Here is a 23,017-nt window from a genome sequence, read left to right as displayed (position 1 = left end):
CTTGGTAGTCAATTGCTTGTGATCTTTGCACCACTGGACTCACAAACATACAATGTCAAGTAGGATGAGCGGCTTGTTCCCTGTAGCCCGACTATGGTGTCCCATTACGCGGAGTTTTGAATGAGACTGGCTGCTCTCGCTACTGGGTGAGGTTTGTAATCAACTGACCTGCAGCTGCTTGTCTGTTTTGCCTTGCACTTTGAATGAATGCATGGGATTGTAATTCTGTATCATGCACTTTTGCCCACTTCTGCCTTCTGCTGGTGACGTCTTTCCCTCTGAGCTCCATCTGACATCACCTTAGACACTGCTGCTCGTGAAAGATCAGCAAGCTGGCCTGGCCACTAGAGCTCCTGCCAAATGCACCCCAATAACTACTGCTGTTTCAAAGTCACTGAGGTCTTATCTTGAAGCCATTCTGGCCATAATTACCGAGATATCAGAAATAGTGGGATAAATGCTTACAGAGTTGGTCAGATTTCAAAGATTGTGCCTGAGGTTAATTGAGTTAATTCCAGGTATTGTAAAACAGGACAAAAAATGTTTGTTTCACGTAGATAGTGCAACTACATCTTTTAAATACTGTATATGAAGCTCAAATAAAATAAGCCTGGACTCTCTCGTTGACTCGTGACACCTCACAGCTGTAATGAATCTAAGATGAACAATACCTTTGTACTGTTTCTTCTCAGCTCTCCCAAGATTTATTTTGAAATGTATAGTGTGTGTTAATCCAATAGTTATATATACTACTCATTCACCTTAAAATGAGGCCTTGAAGATCTTCCTTTTTCATTCAGTTAGCATCAGGCTTTTTATAAGATAGATCTATTGTTCAGTTTTGTAAAGAATAGCACATTTCTCTTAGAATATCTTTGATCAAGATCACCATATTTTTAAGCAGATACAATAAAAAGCTAATTGATGCTACCTTTATTTAGTCAAGACATTTTCCACTGGATATCGAATAATGATTAGCACCCAATTAACTATGTATTTGCCTTCAAGACACTTTAGTATACATAGTAACTAAGACATCTGCTTCCCTTCTGCTAACAAATCACATCTTGAAACATCTTCCATTGCCAAGGGGACCTATAACAGGGACTGACACATTTCATCTAATCTCATTGAATATAGCTGTATCTATTGATACCGTGTTCTGTATTATTACAACAGATAATTGACAGAAAAAAACATTCTTGGTATTCCTTCGAAAAACAAGTCTGATCATTTTCCAAGCATATTCCAAAGAACTGAGGATTTGTTTCGATATCAAACATCTCAGATTTAGTTTGCGATAATGTGCCTAGGGCACACAAGTTTAGCAATGGTGTGAAATTCAAATGTTTTATGGCCTGATGGCAGCAATGCTCACTTTAAAGCATAATGGAAATAGAAAATAGAGTGAAGATTATGAAGAATGGTCTGATTGGTCTGGAATGTGAAAACAGTGAATATTTATATGTTGTTGTTTTTTCCTTCCCACAGCTTCCAGAAACTATCTGGATTTACAGCTCATCCACTATGGAAAAAATGTGAATCTTGCAGATGCAGTCCTCAGTTTCCTTAAAAGCAGGCTCCTAGAATGAGAACAGAATTCAATGTGGAATGAAAGTGAACAAGTCATAAATAGTGCTCAAGAAGAAAATGTTTATTAACAAATTTCCAGTGACACAAATGAGGTTTTAAAGAAAGCAGAGTGACATTTATTTTGGTCTGTTAATGTGATTTTCCTGTACTCTGTCATCTCACTTTGCTGTGAAAAGTAAAACCACTGTGTTGAACTATAATCAATGAAGTACTAAAATGCACCTCACTGCTATCATCACAATCCATAGCAGATCTTTACAAAGATGAAGACATCAGGATCAATCCTTACCTGGATGTTCTGTATTGGTTAGTACATTGATCCCCTGTTGTGCCTGAGCACCTGTCAACAGAACGTAAGTTTACTAAACTGCTTAGAAAACAAGTTGAGCCTGATCACTTCACATTTTCTTTTAAATTGACGACTGTTGAGATGTTGACTGCGTAATCACACCAAGACTTAAGTCTGCAGATCATGGAGAAAAACCAGCATGAATCAAAATCAAATTATATCAAACTGCTGTTCAGATTATATTATGTCACTGCATGATAATTGTATGCTCCGAAACATCTCCAGGATGCCATCATGACTAAATAAAAAATCGGTCTTCTCATTGTGCATCTTCCTGAAGTGCAAAGTATACCTTTTTCTAGCATGAGAAGAAGCATTTGCACTGATGTGTGCTGATGGCTCATGCCTATTGCCACACCCTTGGGCACACTAAAGCATCTATGTAGAAGCACTAGCTTTGGCTTGGAAACAATGCAATACAATACAGTACATTTACCTCCTAATTAAAGGCAGCTACACTGCTATGCAAAAGTTTTCACATCCATCCTATGGTGTCCCATTTTGTGAAACTAAAAAAAAACATTGTTTCCTTAATATTTTATTCAGAACTTGAATTCTGAATAAATTCAAATTGAAGACTTCTAAGGCTAAGATTAGTTACAGTAAACGTCAAGAAAACTAAAGGCAAACCACTGAAATATGTTGATCGCACACGTTTTCAGACTCCTCATACTTCAAGGCAGATCTGCTCAAGGGCTGTCCTATTGCTTAGGGAAGCACCTATGGACAGTAGTTTCCATAACATTTAAAATGCTAGGCTTTCTTCATGTTTTATACATACCTGAAGAAGCCTAAGCAGTTAAAACATATTTCTGATTTTCAAGGTCAAAACTGTACTCATTGTTATTGCCGGACCTAAACTTTCTAAACAGATGCTCTGTGCCCATGAATGCTGCAGTAAGGCTACACAGAAAGAACTTAGCTTTTGAGATTGGCATCATGGCATTATGTAGGCATTTAATTATACAGTGACATAACACACAGGCGGCACTGTGGTGCAGTGGTTAACACTGCTGGGGGACCCAGGGAGCCTTCTGTGTGGTTTGTATGTTCTCTCCGTGTTCTCGTGGGTTTCCTCCCAGAGTCCAAACACATACTAATACTGTAGGTTAATTGGCTTCTGGGAAAACTGGCCCTAAGTGCGAGAGTGGGTGTATGTGCCCTGCGATGGTATGACGTCCCATCCAAGGTGTACCCTGCCTTGTGCCTACTGTTTGCCAGGAGAGGCTCCTGCTCCCCTGCCACTCTAAGTTGAATGAAATGGTTAGAAAATGAATGAACAAACATAAAACACTCTGAACTGTTATGTATGACATAGTTTGCATCAGATTTTTGTTTTAAACTTCGATTTCCTCTTTGGCGCAAGGACTCTTGAATGTGGGCCTCTTTGTATGTGAGCAGAAGGCACATGTGAAATTCCTTTGACACCCAGCCCTAATAATTCTCTATAGATTCTACACCAAAACACATATCACACTACCTTCAGGCCACTGTTGGGATGTCTGTGTGGGTCCTGTACAGTATGAAGCCACTGCTGCAATGCCTTATCACTGCCGTTAAATGATCATGTTTTAGCTTACTTTCAGCATCAATTCAAGTACACAAAACTTTTACTCTGCAATGTAAGAAAACCGAGATGACCTCTAAAAGGTACTTTTTCTATGAAGAAAACTTTAGAAGAATCAGAAATAAGAAAGGTGCCACAGGGCATGGCAGAATTTCAGCGAGTTGAATAAAGGTTGCTGGGTGAACAGAGATTTATTATTGTAAGAACAAGAGTGACAGCTCTCTCCATAAGGCTCTCACTGTCATTTTTAAAAATAAGCAACCAAAGCAGAGGTTTCACTGTTTGTTGGAGGCCAAGCAAACAACTTCAAACTTAAATTTGATGTTAATTTTTAATGCATTTGAACTATACAGTGCACACTACACCATCATCTGAGCAAACTATTTGAGCTTTGGCTCAAATTCATTAATTCTACTCTTCATGAGCCTGAAGCAGGGAATGTGACCTACAGTACATCCAAATACTTTGCATGCAAGATGCTACAGCGGTTATGATTTTTTGCGAAGATTATTAATCTTAAATCTATTCTTTGGCGTTTGCACAAGAATGTGGCACAGGGTGAAAAGGGAAACTGAGTTAGCATAAACGGTTCTCTTTAAATTAGGAAAACATTTTACAAAAGAAGAGCATTTACCAATTTGAGCATCGCTTATTTTATATTGTATTATAAAATGGACAATCCAGGTCTTATGAGCTGCTCCTTGAGGTAGCAGCCACCAGTATCAAAACAAATTATGGTTTATGGATACGGTCATTTTTCCCATGTACCAAGTTAATGTCATAGCAATGTATGGTTCATACAACCTTGAAGCAAATACTTGCCACATCTAAATAATATTATTGTATGGGATGCATTTAACTATTTGGCCCCAGTGTGCAAAGTGAAACTAATTTATGCAGATAATTCCTTACACTTATATACTGCAGCTCTTTTCTGGACACTCCACTCAAAGTGCTTTACAGATACAGGTATGAGGAGTCCCTTCCACCAATGTGTAGCTCCCACCTGGATGATGGGAAGGCAGCAAAAATGCACATTACACTCACCACATGTGGTGTGTATTATAATACAAAAACAGGTCATGTAAGGCTTTTAGTCTTCGTTAAAAAAAAGACTTAAATCAGAGGAACTCAAGAGTTCACACAAAAAGGATGACACAGGAATATTACCTTATGTATTTCAAATTTTTAAAAAGCATTTTTAAGATGTATAAATGAAAGGAAGAAATATACACTGTATTTGCTTTAATATGATTTTAACTCCAGGCACCCCTTGAAGTGCCTGAATCCAGGAAGAAAATATAGAAAAAACTAATAGCCCCAGGCTCGAGAAAGTTAAGCGTGTTTATTGTGACTAACCCTAAACCAGTTTCCACTGGTTTCTAAAGATCTTGGTGTACATCTAAGCATAACGCAACACAAATGGAATACAGGAGAATAAACAATCTATACGATTAAGATCCATGGGCGTTTCCTTTCAGTACACACAGCCACATTTTAATGTAAAATAGTCTTTGGTCGTTGTAGTATTTAACTTAAGAAAAGTTAAGTGAAATTACTGCAAACAACATTGCTCTACGTCTTTCGCAACACGTTAAAAGGCCATGCAAAAACAGTGAAATGGCACTAAAGCGGGATTTGTGCCCTCATCATTAAGTCCTTAGTATGCAATATGAACAACAGGGGGAAATATGTAGAAACCAAGAACATAAGTGTTATCTTTAAGTTGAAGCCACACACACACGGAGAGAGATTTCCCACCAAGATCTTGGTGGTAGTCCACAAAGGGTGCACTTTTTGGCATCTACGCATTTTTTAACAATCCACAAAGGTAAACCTCAGCTCGACATCTTCCACCAGTTAACTGGTGTACGACTGTGCGCTTTGCAACGCAACTCAACAGCACTTGCAACATCTTTGCGCAGCTAAGCTACACATAACGTAGCGTGGCCGAGCAAAAGCTTTAGTCCGACGGCACACATTGGTTGAACAAGACAATCTTCTTCATCGGGGATGTTGCGACAGATAAGATACTAACCTTTACCACTTAAAAAACCCACACTGACATCACCTTCCCAAGCAGGCTTAATGGAACGCCACGTACGTCTCGGTGCAACGCAACTTGACAGGGAAGTCAACCAAACACCAAACTGACAGACGCCTACTAGGCCCAATACCCGGCCTAGACGAAGCCTTAAATAAATCGAGGAGGACGATTCTGTCCAATGGCCGCGGAGAGAGGCGGAGGGTTGCCATGGTATTTGCGAGTTTGGGCTGGGCCATGGGTAGGAAGGGGCGGGGTTAAAGGCTCTGGTTTGTGTTACAGTAAAACTATAACTGGAGCTGCGGCGGAGACCTAGGTGAATGAAGGATCCTGCAAAGAAGCGACGAAAGATTGTTTTTTTCAAAAAAAGGCGATGACAGCTAACAGAGTAAGAGAAAGAACTTCGATACGTTACGGATATAGCGCTCTTTGCGTTTTAGGATAGTACAACTTTTTGGGGGGTGAACTAGCCCTCTCCTTTGGATGTCGGGTTGAAAAGAAATCCCGGGTCTAGCGTGCTCAGATGTTGTAAATACAGCGAGATGTGAATATGTCTTCAAGTTTTTAGATAGTGTAAAGTCAGATTCCGATTATTTATGTATGAAACATCATCTGCATTTAGAAGCTAGTCGAAACAGTAAACGGACGGCGACGGTGAATCCCTCGGAAATGTGACAGTTTATCCACGCTTAGCCGGAGAGCGGAGAGGGGAAAACAAACGCCGATCTGAAACACGGAGGCCGGCGTCACTCATTAAGTCACTCATTGGTTTGCCTTTTTTTTTTTGGTTTTAAAGTCAGTGTGCAGCAGGAGTAAAACTGAATCCGACAAAACTCTTCCAACGGGCTTAGTTGTTTTGCAAAACCGTAAGGTGTGAATACAAGCAAACAAAAACGAGTATGAGACGCACTTGACTATTTCAACAGTCCTTGAAGAAAACTATAATTATGGTGATATAGGATGTGTAGTTTTGAAACCTTCCACCCTTCTATAATATTTTATTTAATGCACAATTATAGCATAGCTTTTGGATATAGGAAGGTGTTTATATTATTAGAAATCATCAACATCTCATGGAGCTGAACAGGAGTGTTTTGTTCTTAAATTATCAGTTTGTCATCACTTGGTTAAACTGGGTTACACCTCTGTTTCAAATGCCAAATCTATGCTTTTTTTCCCCCCTCCGGGACGTTAGTCAAACAAATAATTAACATATTTGATTGGATATTACTTTATAAAGCAGTTTGTACAAAAAGTCTGATATTTAACCACCACCTATTTTAATTTAAGAACTGAGTGAGTCAGAAATTCAAATAGCTGTACATAATAACCATTTTAGGATACCATATGGTAAAAAGTGATTTTTACCATATGGTATGGTATGACGGTCCTAAACTGTGACCAATACTAAGATCACTTTATTAGCCCTATACAATTTCTTGCATTAGGAATTCGTCTTTAGTAATCATGGAAAATACTGATAGGATTTTCACTATTGGTAAAATAAAAGGAAAACGTATAGTTATAATGCTTCTTTGGCTCTTATCCCATTAGCTAATACAATAATATGTTTTGTAACTCATGCTGAGTTATCCAAATGAGCTCCACCAGCCAGTTTGTCTCCTTCTTATTCCAGATGTGTTGGAGTGTGGGCTTGAGCCACTGCTGTTTAGTGCTCGCTTGTCTGCTCATTTGTGCTGAAGCCGTGCCTATAAGTATAGACAAGACAAAAGTAAGCCCTCCACCAGAGAAACCAGAAGAAAAGACACAAAATGTGGTAAGTGTGGCAGGATGTAAAAGCAGAAAAAAACAACGTATTGCATTGAAGTTACCCCAGAGTAAGAAAGAAGATAGTTAATACTTTGGTTTGGGTGATACAATATACACCCATTTCTTTATGACATTAACACTGTGGGTGAATATTACTGTTATATGGTTGTGACAGAAGTTCAACATTTTTAAAATCTCAATAGTATTGTTTTACTTTTACGGTTTCTTATATATTTTTAAATCTCCTTCTGATTACTAAATCTCTCCCCTTACTTTGGGCATCTCCCATTCTTTCTTGTGTTGAGACCTTAGAAATCTTGAATTTTATTTTAATAATTGTTCCGATTTTAAAGTAGTGTGCTTTTCATCCTTGTCTCATCTGTTGGCTCACAAAATATTTTGATTAATAATCATGTGTCCTTTCAAACCTGTATTAAAATAAATAAGTGGTTGCTAGAATGCTGAAATAGTAAATCTATTTTCCTTCGTTATGCTGACTTCACACAATACCAGTTTTTCTCTTGGAAAGGTTTAACTCCTGTGAATAATTGTCCTCTCGTTTCTCACCAACTCAGCTTAAGCCAATGTCAGTGCCTCTCCAGGCTTGGTGGAATGCTAAAAGTGAACTGTAGCTTATTAAGCTAATAATTATGCTTATTACACTTATAATTATGTTAATTGCTGATGAATATTTTGAGGCGTATTGCCTCAAAGCAAAAACAGTTCCATACTTTCTGGCCGTCTTCTTGTGCCACATTCACTGTTGCAAGTTTAACTTGTAATGTTAAATGTACAAATAGGATAAGCCTTGAGCAAAATGATAAATTGTCATAATGCACATTCTTATATCAACACAAAATATTGTATCTGTGTCACCCATATGCCTTTTACAGGCTGGCAGCAAAAGTGGAGATATTTCGTTTTAGTTTTTTCAGTGCCGATTTCATGGGTATTGCCCTGCTTTGCAAATAATAGAAACAAATCATTTGGGTCTTATGTAGAAAGGTCAAATAATGGCAGGGAAAAAAATATACTTTCACAAAATCAGTTTTTCATTTCATTTCGGCTTTACTCAGATATACAATATGCATTTCTGACTGAGTCAGAAATATGCAGAGTTTGAATGATATTGTTTGTAGCAGGTGTACTGCTATTGTTTTTTTTAAGTTTATTCCCCAGGATTCTTTAGTGCTCTTTATTTAAGGATGCATCAACAGATGACTCAGTCGATAATTCAGTAAATTAGCAAGTTCATCTGCTTCACCCTGCATGAACATTTTGGCTTTCTGTGTTAGGACACTGGACTGCACTATGACCGTTACCTCAGGGAAGTCATTGATTTTCTAGAAAAAGACCAACATTTCAGAGAGAAGCTGCACAACACAGACATGGAGGACATCAAGGTACAGCACTGGTTTCATTCACTATTTCTTGGTGTTGGGCATTAATGCATTTTTTTCTTCAAAGTTAAAGATTGTTTTAAAAAAATTAGTGCTGAATTGTCATTTACTGTGCTTTAACTACCATAAGGAGAACATTCTTGTTCTGCCTGTTTCATTTTCTGTCTTGTGCTGCCAGTTTTAGAATATCTTAAGTTTTAGTATATTTATGTTCTGCAAGTGTTGGTTTCTGTGGTATTCGTGTTCCCTTTTCTGTAATTAACCTCAAATTTAATGTTGTTACATTAGATTGTTTAGTAAAAGTATAACAAGTATAACTGAAAAACAAAAGGCACAAAAAAGGCATGTTGTACACAAAGATTAAATGATTAAAAAATGTTCCTAGACATTCTGGACAAGAGTCCTACTTCATTTGTTTAGAAAGAAATGTGACCACAGTGCAGTCAAGTGGTTGTCGACCATACTTGCCTTATCAAGGAGAAAGGCTTGCTGCAGCATGAACCAAGTGAAGCCAAGCCAAGCGAACAAATTGGATCATAGCAGAACAAAAGATGGACTATGTGGTGATTGAAAAGAATGCAGCATGGGAGCACTGCATTTTAAAAAGCTCTTTCAAAAATCTTTCTGGAAAAAAAATTGTTGTTGGCACGTAAATAATGTAAACACCTGCGAAGCTAAATGATAGGGCTGGATTTAACTTGTGCCCCGTCCAGGGCGTACCCTGCCTTGCGCTTGTTGCTTGCCGGGTAGGCTCCAGCTTCCCGCGACACCGCATGGTATAAAGTGGTTTGGTAAATGACACGACATGACAATAGTACTTGTACTTAAACGTTTTTTTTTTATTGGAATGACCTACACCAAGTAAACGATTCAGAAACTTTGAAAAGCAAAGGCAATTAAGGAACAAAAGAAAATATTCTGGAAAAGAACAGTGTTTTAAAATGATCGATTTTCGTAGTACCCACGTAAAACTGTAATTACATTTTCAGTAGAAGTCACTTTGTTTTACATTTCTATTTTCTGCAATTTAATGGTGCATTCTACTCCCTAGCAACCACATCTATTTTCTAAAGGCATTTCACATAATAATAATAATAATAATAATAATAATAATAATAATAATAATAAAAACTTTATTTTATATAGTGCCTTTAAAGGTGGCTTCTCAAAGCGCTTTATAGGATGACAATAACAATAAATAAGAAGACTACAACAATAAATAAGAAGATTTCACAAGATAGGACACAATTATAATTACAACAATACAACAATAACAATAGAGGAGACCGTGGAAGATGGTATTAAGAAGAGCAGAGGGGTGAAGAATGGAACCACTTAGGTAAAGGCTTTTCTGAAGAAGAAGGTTTTGAGTCTGGATTTTAAGGAGTTTAGAGAAGGTGACTCTCTAATATCCTTGGGCAAAGAGTTCCAGAGCTTGGGGGCATAGCAGGAGATGGCCCTGTCGCCCATACAATGTAGACGGGCTTGGGGGACAGTAAGGAGGGCAGAATTTGAAGAGCGGAGGTTGCGAGGTGGGGAGTAGGGCGATAAAAGTTCAAACAGGTATTGAGGTGCCAAGCCATGTAAAGCCTTATAGGTGAGCATGAGGATTGAGGATGAGGATGAGGAAGTCTATGCGGAATTTGACCGGAAGCCAGTGCAAGGACTCCAGGATAGGAGTAATGTGAACACTTGCACTAGACCTGGTCAGGATTCTGGCTGCTGAATTTTGGACATACTGCAGCTTGTTCAGAGTAGATTTAGATACCCCAGGGAGTAGAGCATTGCAGTAGTCAATTCGAGAGAATACAAATATGTTAATCAGCTTTTCAGCCACAGTTAATGATAGCATAGGGCGTAGTCTTGCGATATTTCTAAGGTGAAAAAAAGATGTTTTGACAGTATGCTGTACATGTGGGTTGAATGTTAAGCCAGAATCGAATATAACCCCAAGGTTTTTCAATTTTGATTGAAGCTCAAGTACAGAGCCATCTACAGACAGGGTTACAGGACTGGCTTTACGAAGTTGATGGGGGGTACCAATAAGCATGACTTCAGTCTTGTCACAGTTAAGATGAAGGAAATTTTGAGTCATCCAAATTTTTATGTCAGAGATGCAATTAGATAGAATAGAGACAGCCACATCAGTGTCGGGTTTGGTATGGATGTATATTTGAGTATCGTCAGCGTAAAAATGAAAGCTGAGGCCATGTGATCTTAAAAGCTGACCAAGTGGGAACATGTAAATGCTGAAGAGCAAGGGGCCCAGATATCCATATATCAATAGACCCTTCCTTACACATGTGTATTAAAGGTTTCCACATGGATAGTATTTGTCGGAAGAACTTTGGTTTGATTTAGGAACACGGCCTGTTAACTTGGGAGACTTTGTGCATTGTCACTTCCTTCTTGATAGCAAGAGTACAGAGGTTTCCACTCATTGCGGTACAAGTCATTAACTGTCAAGTAACAATACTGCTTTCAATAATCGGCTACTATACGACTTCTGTTCATATAACACAAGGGCCAATTTCAAATTGCTTTCATCCTTGCAATGGCAGGTGTAACAAACACACTCCTTCCCAGGAAAAAAGTATTAATTCAATAAAGTTCTTTGTACAGCTGTTCCATTGCATTAACACTACATTTGGACAGATCAGAGTTGGAAGACAAGAGTAATTCCTTTTTCTTCCAAGCATACCCAAGCCTTTGTAGTACAGTGCTATTCACACTGGCTGTTTTGTTGAGCTGAGCCAACCAAACACTGCCCTGGTGTAAGATAAACGTACTGTACTTAAAAACATGGTTAACAGTAAGCAAAAGGTATCATGCTTAAACTAAACGTTATGGAGTTTTGCTGTTATTTCCTAAGAGAATATTATCGTTAAAGTCTAACACCCTTTCATCCATTTTTACTTGTCTGAATGTGCTTTTCATTTCTGTTTTCACAAGCAACTTGCTAATAGAATTTGTGGTTTACAATTTACAGATAGAATTAAAAAAAAGCAAAACGGTTCTTGTAACTTGTACAGGACATTTCCAGCTGTGTATCTTGTAATGTGTTTTGTAGGGATCACGTAACTATTATTTACTTGTTCTCTTTCCACAGGGATGGGGTGGAAATGGCGCTTTAAAACTCCTTAGTCTGTTAAACAAGACTCTCCTATCCCTCTAACGTGCTTCTGATTTTCCAGAAAGGAAAACTAGCCAAAGAGCTGGATTTCGTCAGTCACAATGTGAGAACAAAGCTGGATGAGTTGAAGAGGCAGGAAGTGAGCAGGTTGCGGACCCTGATCAAAGCCAAGCAAGATATTGAAGGGGGAAAAGGTATTCTCCAGAAACTAAACCTTACTATGGCACAATGCCAGTCATACTCAGCAACACCTCAGACAAAAAGCTGAGGGTAAAAAACATTTTACTAAAGAAATATAAATGAAAGACCATGTCTCTTTTGAAAAACTTTACTGCAATTGCTCAGACTTGGATACAACCTGGGCCTTTTATTTCTGATTGTATTGAGTCTAAACCCTTGTAACTTGTAAGTGGGTTATTATCTAATATTATACTATATTACATGTGTTTTACATTTAAACTGGCAAGTAGATAGTATTCACTATATTGGCGAAAACTATAGTACAAACATCAACTGCTGCCAAAATATAAAATCCTGACTTACTGTCAAGGTGAATTATCATGCAGCATATTTTTGCTGTATGTAGTGCATTCTATGTGTTGTTTTTTTTTCATTATTTCATACATCGTATTTGGATGTATTTTGTCTTCTTTTAGGGCAGTAGGAGAGGAATACATCTCTCCTATTTACCTGTAACCTCACTTTTTTTTTACAGTTTTTGTTTCATTGAAATAAATAAGCTATAACAAAGGTTGTGATTATAGAAAAATATCAAGTTCCTAGCTTTAAAAGGAAAAAGGGCTTGATGTGACTTTTAGAGGTGTTTGAAGGTTTGCTACCTGAAAGTCACGTGCAATATCAGTTCAAAAACGTAAATATTCTTTGAGTCAGGACAGCACGTCCACAGCTGTCTGACTGTATCTAACTGCGTCTGTTTGAACAGCTGAATATACCAGATGTACCAAAATTTACAACCCCTTTTGGTGTTTACGCAACAGTGTAGGACAGACAACATGTGTTGCTGGGCATCCGAGGTCATTTGCAGATTCCAGTAAATTCCTAGCAGTAGTGGAAAATGTCAGTGAACAGAATTATAATATATTGGCCTGATATGAAGTTTTAGTGTGTACTTTTAGTTTCAATACATCCCTGTAAAATATTTGAGGAGTTTTCAGTTATAAGTAAAGAAATGAAGTCCTGATTATACACCACTCCATGTAGAAACGTCTATCTAGCAATTCATGGACCAGTTCTTAAACCCTTTTACATTTATGATCGTAGACCCCTACCTGTACTTGGAACAAGCACCTCTGCCAACTGAGCCACCAGGGAGCCTTTGAATCCAATTGTACTTCAATCCTAGCAGAAACGGAACTAAAGTGTAGACTGTGCAATAATGCTAATTTGGTGATTTACATTGTTTAACTGTTACCTGGTGAATTCTACTCTAGTATTGTATAGCTAGTAGCTGCATTACCCATTTATAAATCTACCAGATGAGCATTTCTTAAAGGACGTTAATAAAAAAGAAATGTAGTGCCTACAAAGAAAACCCAGCTCCTGCTACTAAAACTAAACAGCGTGTCAGAGAACATCTGGGTTGCCGATGCTATCTAGTACACTGTTAAGAACACCAGCTGGAGTGGTGCTCCTGGGTGGCTTAATGTAAAATGCTGTTTTTGTGTATTCCTAACCTTTCCTCCTTCCTTCTGCCTGAAATTCTCCTAGACATGGCAATTGACCATCAAGCCCTGCTGAAGCAGTTTGAATATCTGAACCACATGAACCCTCACACTTTTGAAGTTGATGACTTGGACAGGCTGATTAAATCGGTAAGAAATGGCCCATACCTGGGGTCCCCAGGGCTGTGGCTCCATCTCGTTTGTGTTCAGCCATAGAAGAGAAACGTGTCACTGAACTTTATTAAACCAGTTTAACACTTCTTTGTCTTAATTCCTAGTCTGTAGAGATTTATAGTATGAAACCTGCTGGACTATTGCTTCAGAGCGCTCAAGCAAAATACCCCTGAACTTTAATAAAAAATATTAATTTTTTAATCTGTTTTTTTCTAAAATGTGCAGTTTATTTTCTTCACAAGTAGTGTGGTATTCATACAAAACACTCCAGGTTTACCCGACTTGTCTCATGTGGGAGGTGCAGTGAACATGGTTAAACGGGTGATGCTTAAGAAGTTACTAAATAAAACCTTAAAAAAAACACCTCGAGGCCGTTGGCCCATATCGCCTCGATAAGCGGGTGACACAGTGAACCTCTGCCTCCAGGCTACGAGGGATCTTGAAAACTACGACAAGGAGCGTCACGAGGAGTTCAAGAGGTACGAGATGATGAAGGAGCACGAGCGGAGAGAGCACCTGAGGACGCTCGACGAAGAGAACCGGCAGAAGGAGGAGGAGCACTACGAAGAACTGAAGAAGAAGCACGCCGACCACCCCAAAATCAACCACCCGGTACGGAGCAGCACCGTTCCCCCACAAGCAAAGCTGACTTAACTGACAACTCTCACAGCGTGCGAAGTGGTGAAACACTCTCAAAGCATTTCTTGTAAAATGTATGTTTGCTTCGGCAGACTATTGCAGGTATGAAGACAAATTATTGTTGTAGGTGAATTTTATTGTATATTTGTTTTTGAGGCAAATTTTTTAAATGTTCTCCTGCCCAGAAAGCTCATAGCTTACTTATTTTTCTTTCTTCCTAGAATTTTGAAGTTGTAAGATACTGCAAAAAATATTTGGAATATGAGTCTAGATGTCCTAGGTTTTTCTTTTTCATAAAGATGTTATAAGCACACTGTGATGGGGACAGTGTGAATGTACTTTGGTGTGATATGCTGTTCTTTGGTGCATAGGGTAGTCAGGACCAACTGAAGGAAGTCTGGGAGGAAGCTGATGGCCTGGATCCGGAAGATTTTGACCCAAAGACTTTCTTTAACCTGCATGGTAAGCAGATATTGAGGACTTCCGGAGAGTGCCCAAAGAAATCTTTTTAATTTAAAACTTAACGAGGGATTGCCATCAACCAGCCTTTAAGGCTCTAAAATAAAATGGCATTCCTTTTTTTAAAGCAAACTGTTTAACCATGTTTTCACAGATACCAATGGAGACGGTTACTTTGATGAACAGGAGTTGGAAGCCCTTTTTACAAAAGAGGTACATCTTGTGTTTATAGCATTTCCATTAAAGTGAAGAAGAAACCAATTGCACGATGTCATTTCTTTTGACTCTGAGAAAAATGAAAAGTTGTTTCAGTTAATGAAAAGTGGGTAACATTTTAGTTTAAAATATAGTATATTTCTAAAGAAAAGCTTAAAAAAATGATAATTATTTGGATTCAGCCTAATGTTTTGTGCTTCCGTTTACATTTTTGCATAAATTGTGAAATAGAATAATAAAGAAATCCTGTTATTTCCCTGTGTGGGAAGAGCTAGTAGTCTTAAATAATATGGATGTTTTTCCTGCGATCCTAGTTAGAGAAGCTCTATGACCCCACTAATGAAGAAGATGACATGGTGGAGATGGAAGAGGAGAGACTCAGAATGAGGGAACATGTCATGAATGAGGTGATTCTAAAGACAACCTTAAAAAAATGTTACTTTTTTTGGGAATCACATTTATGTGTCCTCTGGCAGTTTTAAAACACCACCTCATGTCAGTTGCAGCCTGGGTCTGGCCACTACCCAACTGTGGATGGGTTTCCATAAGTCTTCGTTATAATAAATGGTAATTACAAATCGGTTGGATATACAATAAAAAAGTCTTGATTCCAAAAGGAAAGAGAAGTATGCAGAGGGATTTCTATTGACTTAACTCGTAAAGGAAATTGGTTTTGGAGGCCTATGTCTGATCTACATCATTAGATGAATTTGACAGGTACTCCTGGTACCAGCCAGGTGTCAGTGGGACTGGGCAGGTCAAGTTAGCTAGGGAATCTTTGGAACAGCACCTTGCCAGGCATCTGCTACCATGCGGTGACAACAGACACTGGATTTCAGGTGAGTACAGCTGCTCCTGCAAGGCATTCTCAGGCTTGCAGTAAAACCAATTTGAGTGTATTAGCAATTTCTTTAACAGCTGTTGAATATGAAGTGGGAGGGGATAAGGTAAAATAAGAAAAATTGTTATTCAAAAAATTCAACCTATGCATTGCTATGAGTACTAAAACAACACTCAAAATCTTCTGAGTTTCTGCTTTACAGAAACTAAGTTGCTTTTCCTGAATGTACAAGTGAAAAAGGGTTTCTAATTGTATGGTTGCTGTTGTTAACAGGTTGACATAAACAAGGACAGACTGGTTTCTTTAGATGAGTTCTTAGTCGCTACAAAGAAAAAGGAATTCTTGGAGCCAGAAAGCTGGGAGGTAAGGCTTATTTTGTCTTTTATAATTTCTGATTGATTTGTAAATTTATTGTATAGTCGTAAGTCAGTTTTATCTCAATTACATAAACCTTTTTAAAAGACATAGCAGTTGTAGGTTTCAGGCATACAAATCCAGAATCAAGTTTCTTAAAGTTATTGGACATCTGAACCTCAACTAATGCTTAAAGAGCCAATACCTGTATACATTGGACTTATTTTATTTACGCAAATAGTTGTTCAGCAACTGTGCCTAAGATGTCAGTTCTTTTAGACCCTGGAACAAAATCCTGCTTACACAGATGAAGAGCTCAAGGAATTTGAGGAACAGCTTGCCAAAGAGGAGCAAGACCTGAACCAAAAATCAGCTGATCTGCAGAAACAAAAGGAAGAGCTCGAGAGACAACAGGAACAGCTGAACGCTCAAAAGCTGGAACTTCAGCAGGTGAGACGCCTGCAGAGCAGGGAGCCCAGAAGCAATTGTGGTGCCCAGAGGAGTTTGTGAAATCATGTGTGCATATTGCACGTTATGTTTGGTTTTCAAAAGACACGTTTACACCGATTAAAGGTGAGAGAAGGTGTTGCATTTTGTTTTTGTACCGAAGTGCAAAAGACACATTCCAAAGCATTTTAGAATATTGGGGTTACATTTCTGTGGTGTTGAGAAGTTTCCGGGTGCAGGAGCCTCCCTAAAGGCGCTGAGGCAGACAGATCCAGGTGATTGAGATGGGTGCCCTTCCTATGTGACAATTGAAAGGTTTCACCTGAACTGGGGTAGTTTTGGCCTTTCCCCTGTAAGCCCCCTCAGCTCGAATCCACATCCTCACCTGACCCGATTTGTGTTTTCAATGGCAACGATTCTCATTAGCTACAGTTTTGCGCTTTATGTCAACAATCAGTGTAAACTTTACGAGTCCAGTATTACTGCCTGCCTACTGTTAAGAATGAAAATGGGGTCACCGTGCCTATGGTGCTTGTGACAGTGAAGAAGATGAAAGTACAAAGGAACAATTGCATTTACCTTTCTGACATGCATCAAGACAGAGTCTGCAGAAGGAGAAAAAAAGTTAAAAAGTACCACTAAAATTAAAAAGCATTTTCCTCTTAGGGGTTTGTCATGAGGTTAAGGTATCAGCATTAAACATTACACCTTGCAATCACTTTCAAATGCTGCAATAATCTTTTCTTACTGTCTCTCCCAGGCTGTACAACACATGGAGAAGTTAAAAAGTCAAAAAGATCAGGCTCCCCCAGAGGATAATGGTGAGTAGAACCTCCCATTTAGTAAATTTCTTAATAAGAAAACCATTAAATAAGTATTTAGACATTTATAACAATGTTGCCTTACAATATAGAGTATTTTTGAACTGTACTTTTGTTGAGTACATAACACTTCATACCCTTTTAATGCTAGAAAACCTCAGAACAGTTCTAAACAGTTGCAGACACACATTTGCTTCTAAATGACTGTTTAACCTTCTTTGTTGTTCAGAAGGTGGGAATGCACCCCCAGCTCCACCGGCAGGAAATAATGAGCCTCTACCTCCGGGACAGAAGGAGGAGATACAGTCTCACCCCTAAGCGTTGTGCCTTTTGGGTACAGTACGTACTGTATGTATGTGGCCGTGTGTACACGCAGCCCATGAGCAGCACAGACGTACACATACACACGACGACCTGCAAATGATTTGGAGAAGAAATCCTTGCATAATTCTGTTTCCCCTGTTACCGTTTAATTTCATTGTCAGGGTATGAACTGTAAAGATGGTAAATTATTTAAAACCACAACTTTGGAGACGGATCTGTTGCTCTTGCAAAGAAAGATGTCCAAGTTCACCTAACAATTGCAACATGAGGATCAGTCCAATTCTTAATTGCTGTCTTTGGTCTTAAAGGTTTCAATCTTGTTTTTTTTCCTACAACGGTATGTTTTATTATTTATCCAGGCTGAATAAATATTTTACAATTAATCCTATGAGTAAGATGAGTAAAGAAGGTTCCTTACAATCTATTTTGTGCTTCATAAAGTGCAATATGTGTGGTTTATAAGCCAAGGTAATTTGTGTACTCTGAAAATTGCAGGATTAATCCTTGATGTATAAAAATTGGTTCCTTGCTATATTTTGTGCTGCAGAAAGTGCAAGATATGTTTTTTTTTATGGTAAGGTAATTTGAACCTATACCTTTTGGTAAAAGGTCATAAATTCTAATATTAAACAAAAACTTGTTAAGACTGTCACATTTTCCAACAGTTTTTTTTATTAAACTAAGGGAGACATGATCATATACCATATTATTAATGGTGGTCAATGCTAAACATGAAAACACTCCCCACTCACAAAAATAATTTGTAACTAAAAACTATTATTAGACATTTGTTTCTATCAGTAACTTTGCAATGCATGTCTTATTTTCCTTGACTCATATTTATCAAGTCCCGTTATTTAGCAGAATGTGGTCTCAGGATATATAATGTGCTAAGTGATTTGGGGTTCAAATTATACTTGCTTGAAAAAAAGTCTGAATGTACGGAGCTTTCTGTGCTACAAAATAAGTCATTCAGAAACCAACTTGGTGGCAAAAACACTTGATTACTGTTTTGTGGATACAAACACGTGGTGTTCATATGATGATTAGGTGTACAGTAAGACTATTTACAGTTCATATGCCATTATATAGTCTTTTAATTTAAATAGCTTTAATTTTAATTAGTGTGGGATTTCCTTTTTGTATATACATAATGCATTTGTTAATGACCATCTTTTGAGTTATTTGAAAATAATAAAACAATGTAATGCACTGTTTCTTCAGTCTATATTTGAATGGCCCCAAAACTTTTTATTCATATAAATTTAAAACATTTATGTTTTACTTAAAAACTAATCATTTTGGTTTGGGTTCTACTTCAATAATACATTTAAGGTCAAACAGTGAAAAGATACGAGTGCAATTCAATACACAATGTTCAGCTGCTTCTTTTTGAGTTGGGGTACCCTTCCTACAAGTCTTTTAATTTTATTTCATCCTGTATGAATAAGAATAAAATGTAAAATGTCAATAATAAGTTACTAAGAAGTTTTATTGCACGTTTGTATTTAAACGCTGAAAACTTGGAGAGATTAATTTCTGCCTCTCAGTTTTCAGAGCGGCATGCTCCTGCAGTGGGTAGCTCCTTCACAGTGCTGGAGCCCTGGGTTCAGTTCCAGATCTGGGGTGCTATCTGAGTGGAGTCTGTATGTTCTCTCTGCGTTTGCATGGGTTTCCTCCCAGATCTATTGTTAACTTAATAAGCTTCCCAGAAAACTGGCCCTGGTGTGACAGCATGGTGTCTGTGTGTGCCCCCTGCGGTGGACTGGCCCGTTGCATGGTGGGATAGGCTCTAGCTTAGAAAGGGGATGGATGTTTTTGAAGATGTGCATGCAGGACGGCGAGAACAAGTCCTCTGCATCATGTTAGTCTGAAGAGGGAAACAAGTTAAGGACCAAAATGCAGCAAGTGTTTATTATCCAGGAAACAATTTTCAATCCAGGGCTTTTTAATTTTTTTTCCAAATATTTATATTGGGTATGCTTAATTTATATTTGGGAAGGTTTGTACTATACATGATTTAACATGGCACTGTCTTAATCAATTTATGTATCAAAACACCTAGGGGATTTTCTATGTGGTCTACAATTCACCTAAAGTTTACTGGACCAATGAAACATTAACTGAGATGAGCAGTTATGGGTATTTCTCTGGAATGGGCCAGACACTGTATTCTCTCCTTCTGCATTTCTGTATGTTTTCTTCTTATAGAATGGTAAACCAGTCTGGAGAAAGGATTCTTTTAAAAGTGGCCATCAAACAGATGTTAATCATTTCAATGTGTACCTTTTTAAATGAAAAAATAATTCACAATGATCTTTAACACAGTTCATTGTCTAAGAAATGAAAGAATAGATAAACGTTTTGCTTCATTTTTTTCTAATTCCATGATCTGTGTACAGAAATTTCAAGAGTTTGTATCCCTGAAGTTATTAAAAAGAAACGTTGCAGATCGGCTTTTATTCCCCATCCATATGTATGCTTATTGTGTTTGGTACAAAGTGGTCCATTGTTTTATTAAATGAAAAGATAAAGCTGTGTCAAAGCTATTGCTTTTTGTGTCATATTAACTATTTGCAAACAAATCTTGTCCATATAATAAATGTACAAATACCTACAGATTGAAACATTTGACAAAAACATTTTCTCATTTTAAATCTTTAGAAACAGGCTATAAATCAGATGGATTTGCAGAGGTTTCAAGATGGCTTTCTTATAAGATAGAGTAGTGTCCAACAGACAGTTTTGACAACATTTTATACATTTGGTCCTTAACAATCCAGTACAGAAGAGGTCTAAGGGGGGTGTTTTTAACATGGAAACTTAAACCACTAGGCAGGGTCCGTCACGGCTCTTTCTCCTACTGCTTTCTATATGAAGCATAAAAACGCTCCTGAGAATACTCCAGTGCACTGACTGGGGGTAGTGGCTGGATCCATCACAGGGAGAAATGACTGCATTGTCATTAGGGTGGAGGAAGAAGGCTATAGACTGTCTGGTGTTCATGTCATCAGCAGGGGGCAGTAATACTGTGCCTCTAACAAACAAAAAAACCTAAATGTAACTTTTATGTGGGTAAATTTAAATGGCAAAGACCTAATCATACAAACTGTTTTAAAGATAGCACTGGATATAGATCAATGTAAATGGGGAAAAAAGTGGTTTAACACTGACCCTGAAAGAGAGAAAGCTGGGAGGAATTTCCTTGCACCTGAAGGAAGAATCCTGTTTTATTTATTTCATTTTATCCAGATACTAAGATATATATTTAAGCCTTTGTAAGCCATTGCTTACATTAACACCAAAGTCACCTCTTTTGTAAAGTATAAACTCACAAGGTGCATTTAAATGAATTTAAAGCTAATATTAATGATCAATTTTGAATATTTGAAGTTTATTAAAAGTCAGATATACTTGGCGCATAAAACTTGAAAAAAAAATCGTAGTAGAACCAATAACATTTGAATTTGAACAACTTCACGGACTTCCAGTCTACAATACTGAGCACACAAAAGCATGAATCTCTCTTGCGCTGGACGTTTCAGATTAGGACTAGTACAAATCTTGTATAGTGGTCAACACAGAGATATTGCACCTTACCGCAGACACAAAGAGATCATTAGTCCATCGCTGCATCAGCTCTGCAATGTGAACAAGAACAGTGTCTGGAATGTGAGGCGCTGAGATGAATTCTCCTGATCGGTTCATCACCTGTTCAAAAGAAAAAGGAGAGAAGCCCAAGACACACTTTAGTACCTTGTTTTACTGGAAATTTCCTTGGTAGCTACATTTTTTCTAAGCTTCATACAATTTATGTTTAATCCTCCCAATTTGGAATTGGCCCTTATCACCTCAGACTGCCATTACTTCCTCTGCAACAGCACCTGTGCATTCTCCTTTTCCATTTGCACACTGGTTAGCCAGTTGCCACGAGTCTTTTTGTTGTAAACTGTACGAAGATTTGAATGGATGAGACCAGTGCTCAGGCCTCCTGTGAACAGCTCACACAGGTAAAAAAGTCCTATCTGACAGGTACCTGTAAGCCACCAACACCGCGCTGAAACACAAGGGTGATGGTGCTGTAGTCTGAATGCCCCCCACTGGATTTGTCCCTGTTTCACAGAGCCTGTCTTCACTGGAGGGCAGTAAAGCGTCCTGAGGCACGTGGCATTTCTGTTACCTACATAAAACAACACTTTTCAGAGGCTGAGAGATTCTCCAATAGTTCTTCAAGGGTTTCTGAACAGGAAGGTTTATTGCCATCTGTAATATACTGATCTGTAATGTTGCTACTCCAGAGTCTAAGAAGTGTGATCAGGTATCTGGAACAGTTCGAGTTTGTCTTCCCTAAGACATCTGGGATACTGAAGATTTACTAATCGCTAAACATGATAAAGTCAGAAATACTGTTTAACACTCTAATTCTGTCAACATTTCAGATCTCTGCTGTCCAGCTGTTTTTTTTTTGTTCTGTACTGTGATGACTCAGCTATCATGACAAATGTCAGTCTTCAGTTGCCTATTGTCAAGCCTATTCTCTTCAGAAGGGATAGCTACTGCGTGACTCAGGACAACTGGATACTGTAAGTCTTTAATCATTAATGCTGATAAGTCATGAAACTAAGCTTTGTGACATAAAGCAAAATCAACAGAGGACAAGGATAGATTATGGTAATCAAAAAGACATTGGTTCAAAACTTAAGAACTAAAAAAAAATGAAGAGCACTCACGCATCCCAGTGATTGCAAAAGTGAAGCACTGTCTTGAACTAATCCAAGATTTTTTCTCTCTTTCTTTTATAGAGTATGTATATGTAGCTAATAACATCAATGCTATTACAGAGATAATCAGGCTCAGATAATTCAATGATTACTAGGATATGGCATGTAAATAAATAGATTCTCACTCCCGCAGTTCCAGCCTGAAAGCACAAAGAGCAAGAGGAATTATTTGTTTTTTTTTACAGTAATTTAAAAAAATAACTGCACATAAATCATCACATGTGTAACAATCAAAGGAATTAATTGGATTTCTGTGTAGTAAACAAGACTCTGTTATTAAGAGATTTCAGACTCAGTCGTGGAACATTTTTCCCCACCAGTGGGGCCACAGGAATGAGGCAGAAGATGCCCCACCAACACCACTGAAAACTGGGAGAAATGGTGCACATTTTAATCCCCCACCATCACCATCACAATCTACCA

The 23,017-nt window shown here is 38.1% G+C and overlaps 2 protein-coding genes and 1 long non-coding RNA gene across 4 annotated transcripts; 1 reads left to right on the top strand and 2 right to left on the bottom strand.

Moving 5' to 3' along the window:
* Positions 1–1,125: 1,125 nt before the first annotated feature.
* Positions 1,126–5,810, bottom strand: LOC148645538 (uncharacterized). Of its 2 annotated transcripts, XR_015928217.1 has the most exons (3): positions 5,548–5,810; positions 1,883–1,933; positions 1,126–1,583 (listed from the first exon to the last, which is right to left on the bottom strand). It is a non-coding gene; the product is annotated as an uncharacterized LOC148645538 (long non-coding RNA). The 2 variants fall into 2 exon arrangements; XR_015928218.1 differs by having other exon boundaries at positions 1,126–4,515.
* Positions 5,785–20,362, top strand: LOC148645537 (nucleobindin-2-like). The gene is made up of 13 exons (XM_088611979.1): positions 5,785–5,941; positions 7,190–7,330; positions 8,619–8,726; positions 11,918–12,050; positions 13,585–13,688; positions 14,139–14,324; positions 14,723–14,813; positions 14,965–15,023; positions 15,341–15,433; positions 16,141–16,230; positions 16,501–16,671; positions 17,429–17,489; positions 17,719–20,362. Exons 1-13 carry the CDS (start codon positions 5,927–5,929, stop codon positions 17,805–17,807), a joined length of 1,341 nt encoding a protein of 446 aa, XP_088468105.1. The 5' UTR covers positions 5,785–5,926; the 3' UTR covers positions 17,808–20,362.
* Positions 20,197–22,547, bottom strand: LOC148645536 (uncharacterized). Its single transcript, XM_088611851.1, is given in 6 exon segments — positions 20,197–20,741; positions 20,744–20,850; positions 21,409–21,524; positions 21,850–21,913; positions 21,915–21,993; positions 22,544–22,547. Coding segments are annotated over 6 exon segments (438 nt in total). The 3' UTR covers positions 20,197–20,673.
* Between the last annotated feature and the right edge of the window lie 470 nt (positions 22,548–23,017).

This window comes from Lepisosteus platostomus, chromosome 18, assembly GCF_059453375.1.
Source record: "Lepisosteus platostomus isolate fLepPlt1 chromosome 18, fLepPlt1.hap1, whole genome shotgun sequence".
Lineage (NCBI taxonomy): Eukaryota > Metazoa > Chordata > Actinopteri > Semionotiformes > Lepisosteidae > Lepisosteus > Lepisosteus platostomus.
This window is presented reverse-complemented; position numbering and strand designations above follow the sequence as displayed.

Coding starts and splice junctions, on each gene's coding strand:
- LOC148645537 (XM_088611979.1), top strand. Junction 7,331..8,618: donor AAGAAAAGACACAAAATGTG/GTAAGTGTGGCA, acceptor TTTCTGTGTTAG/GACACTGGACTGCACTATGA. Junction 16,231..16,500: donor TGGAGCCAGAAAGCTGGGAG/GTAAGGCTTATT, acceptor CAGTTCTTTTAG/ACCCTGGAACAAAATCCTGC.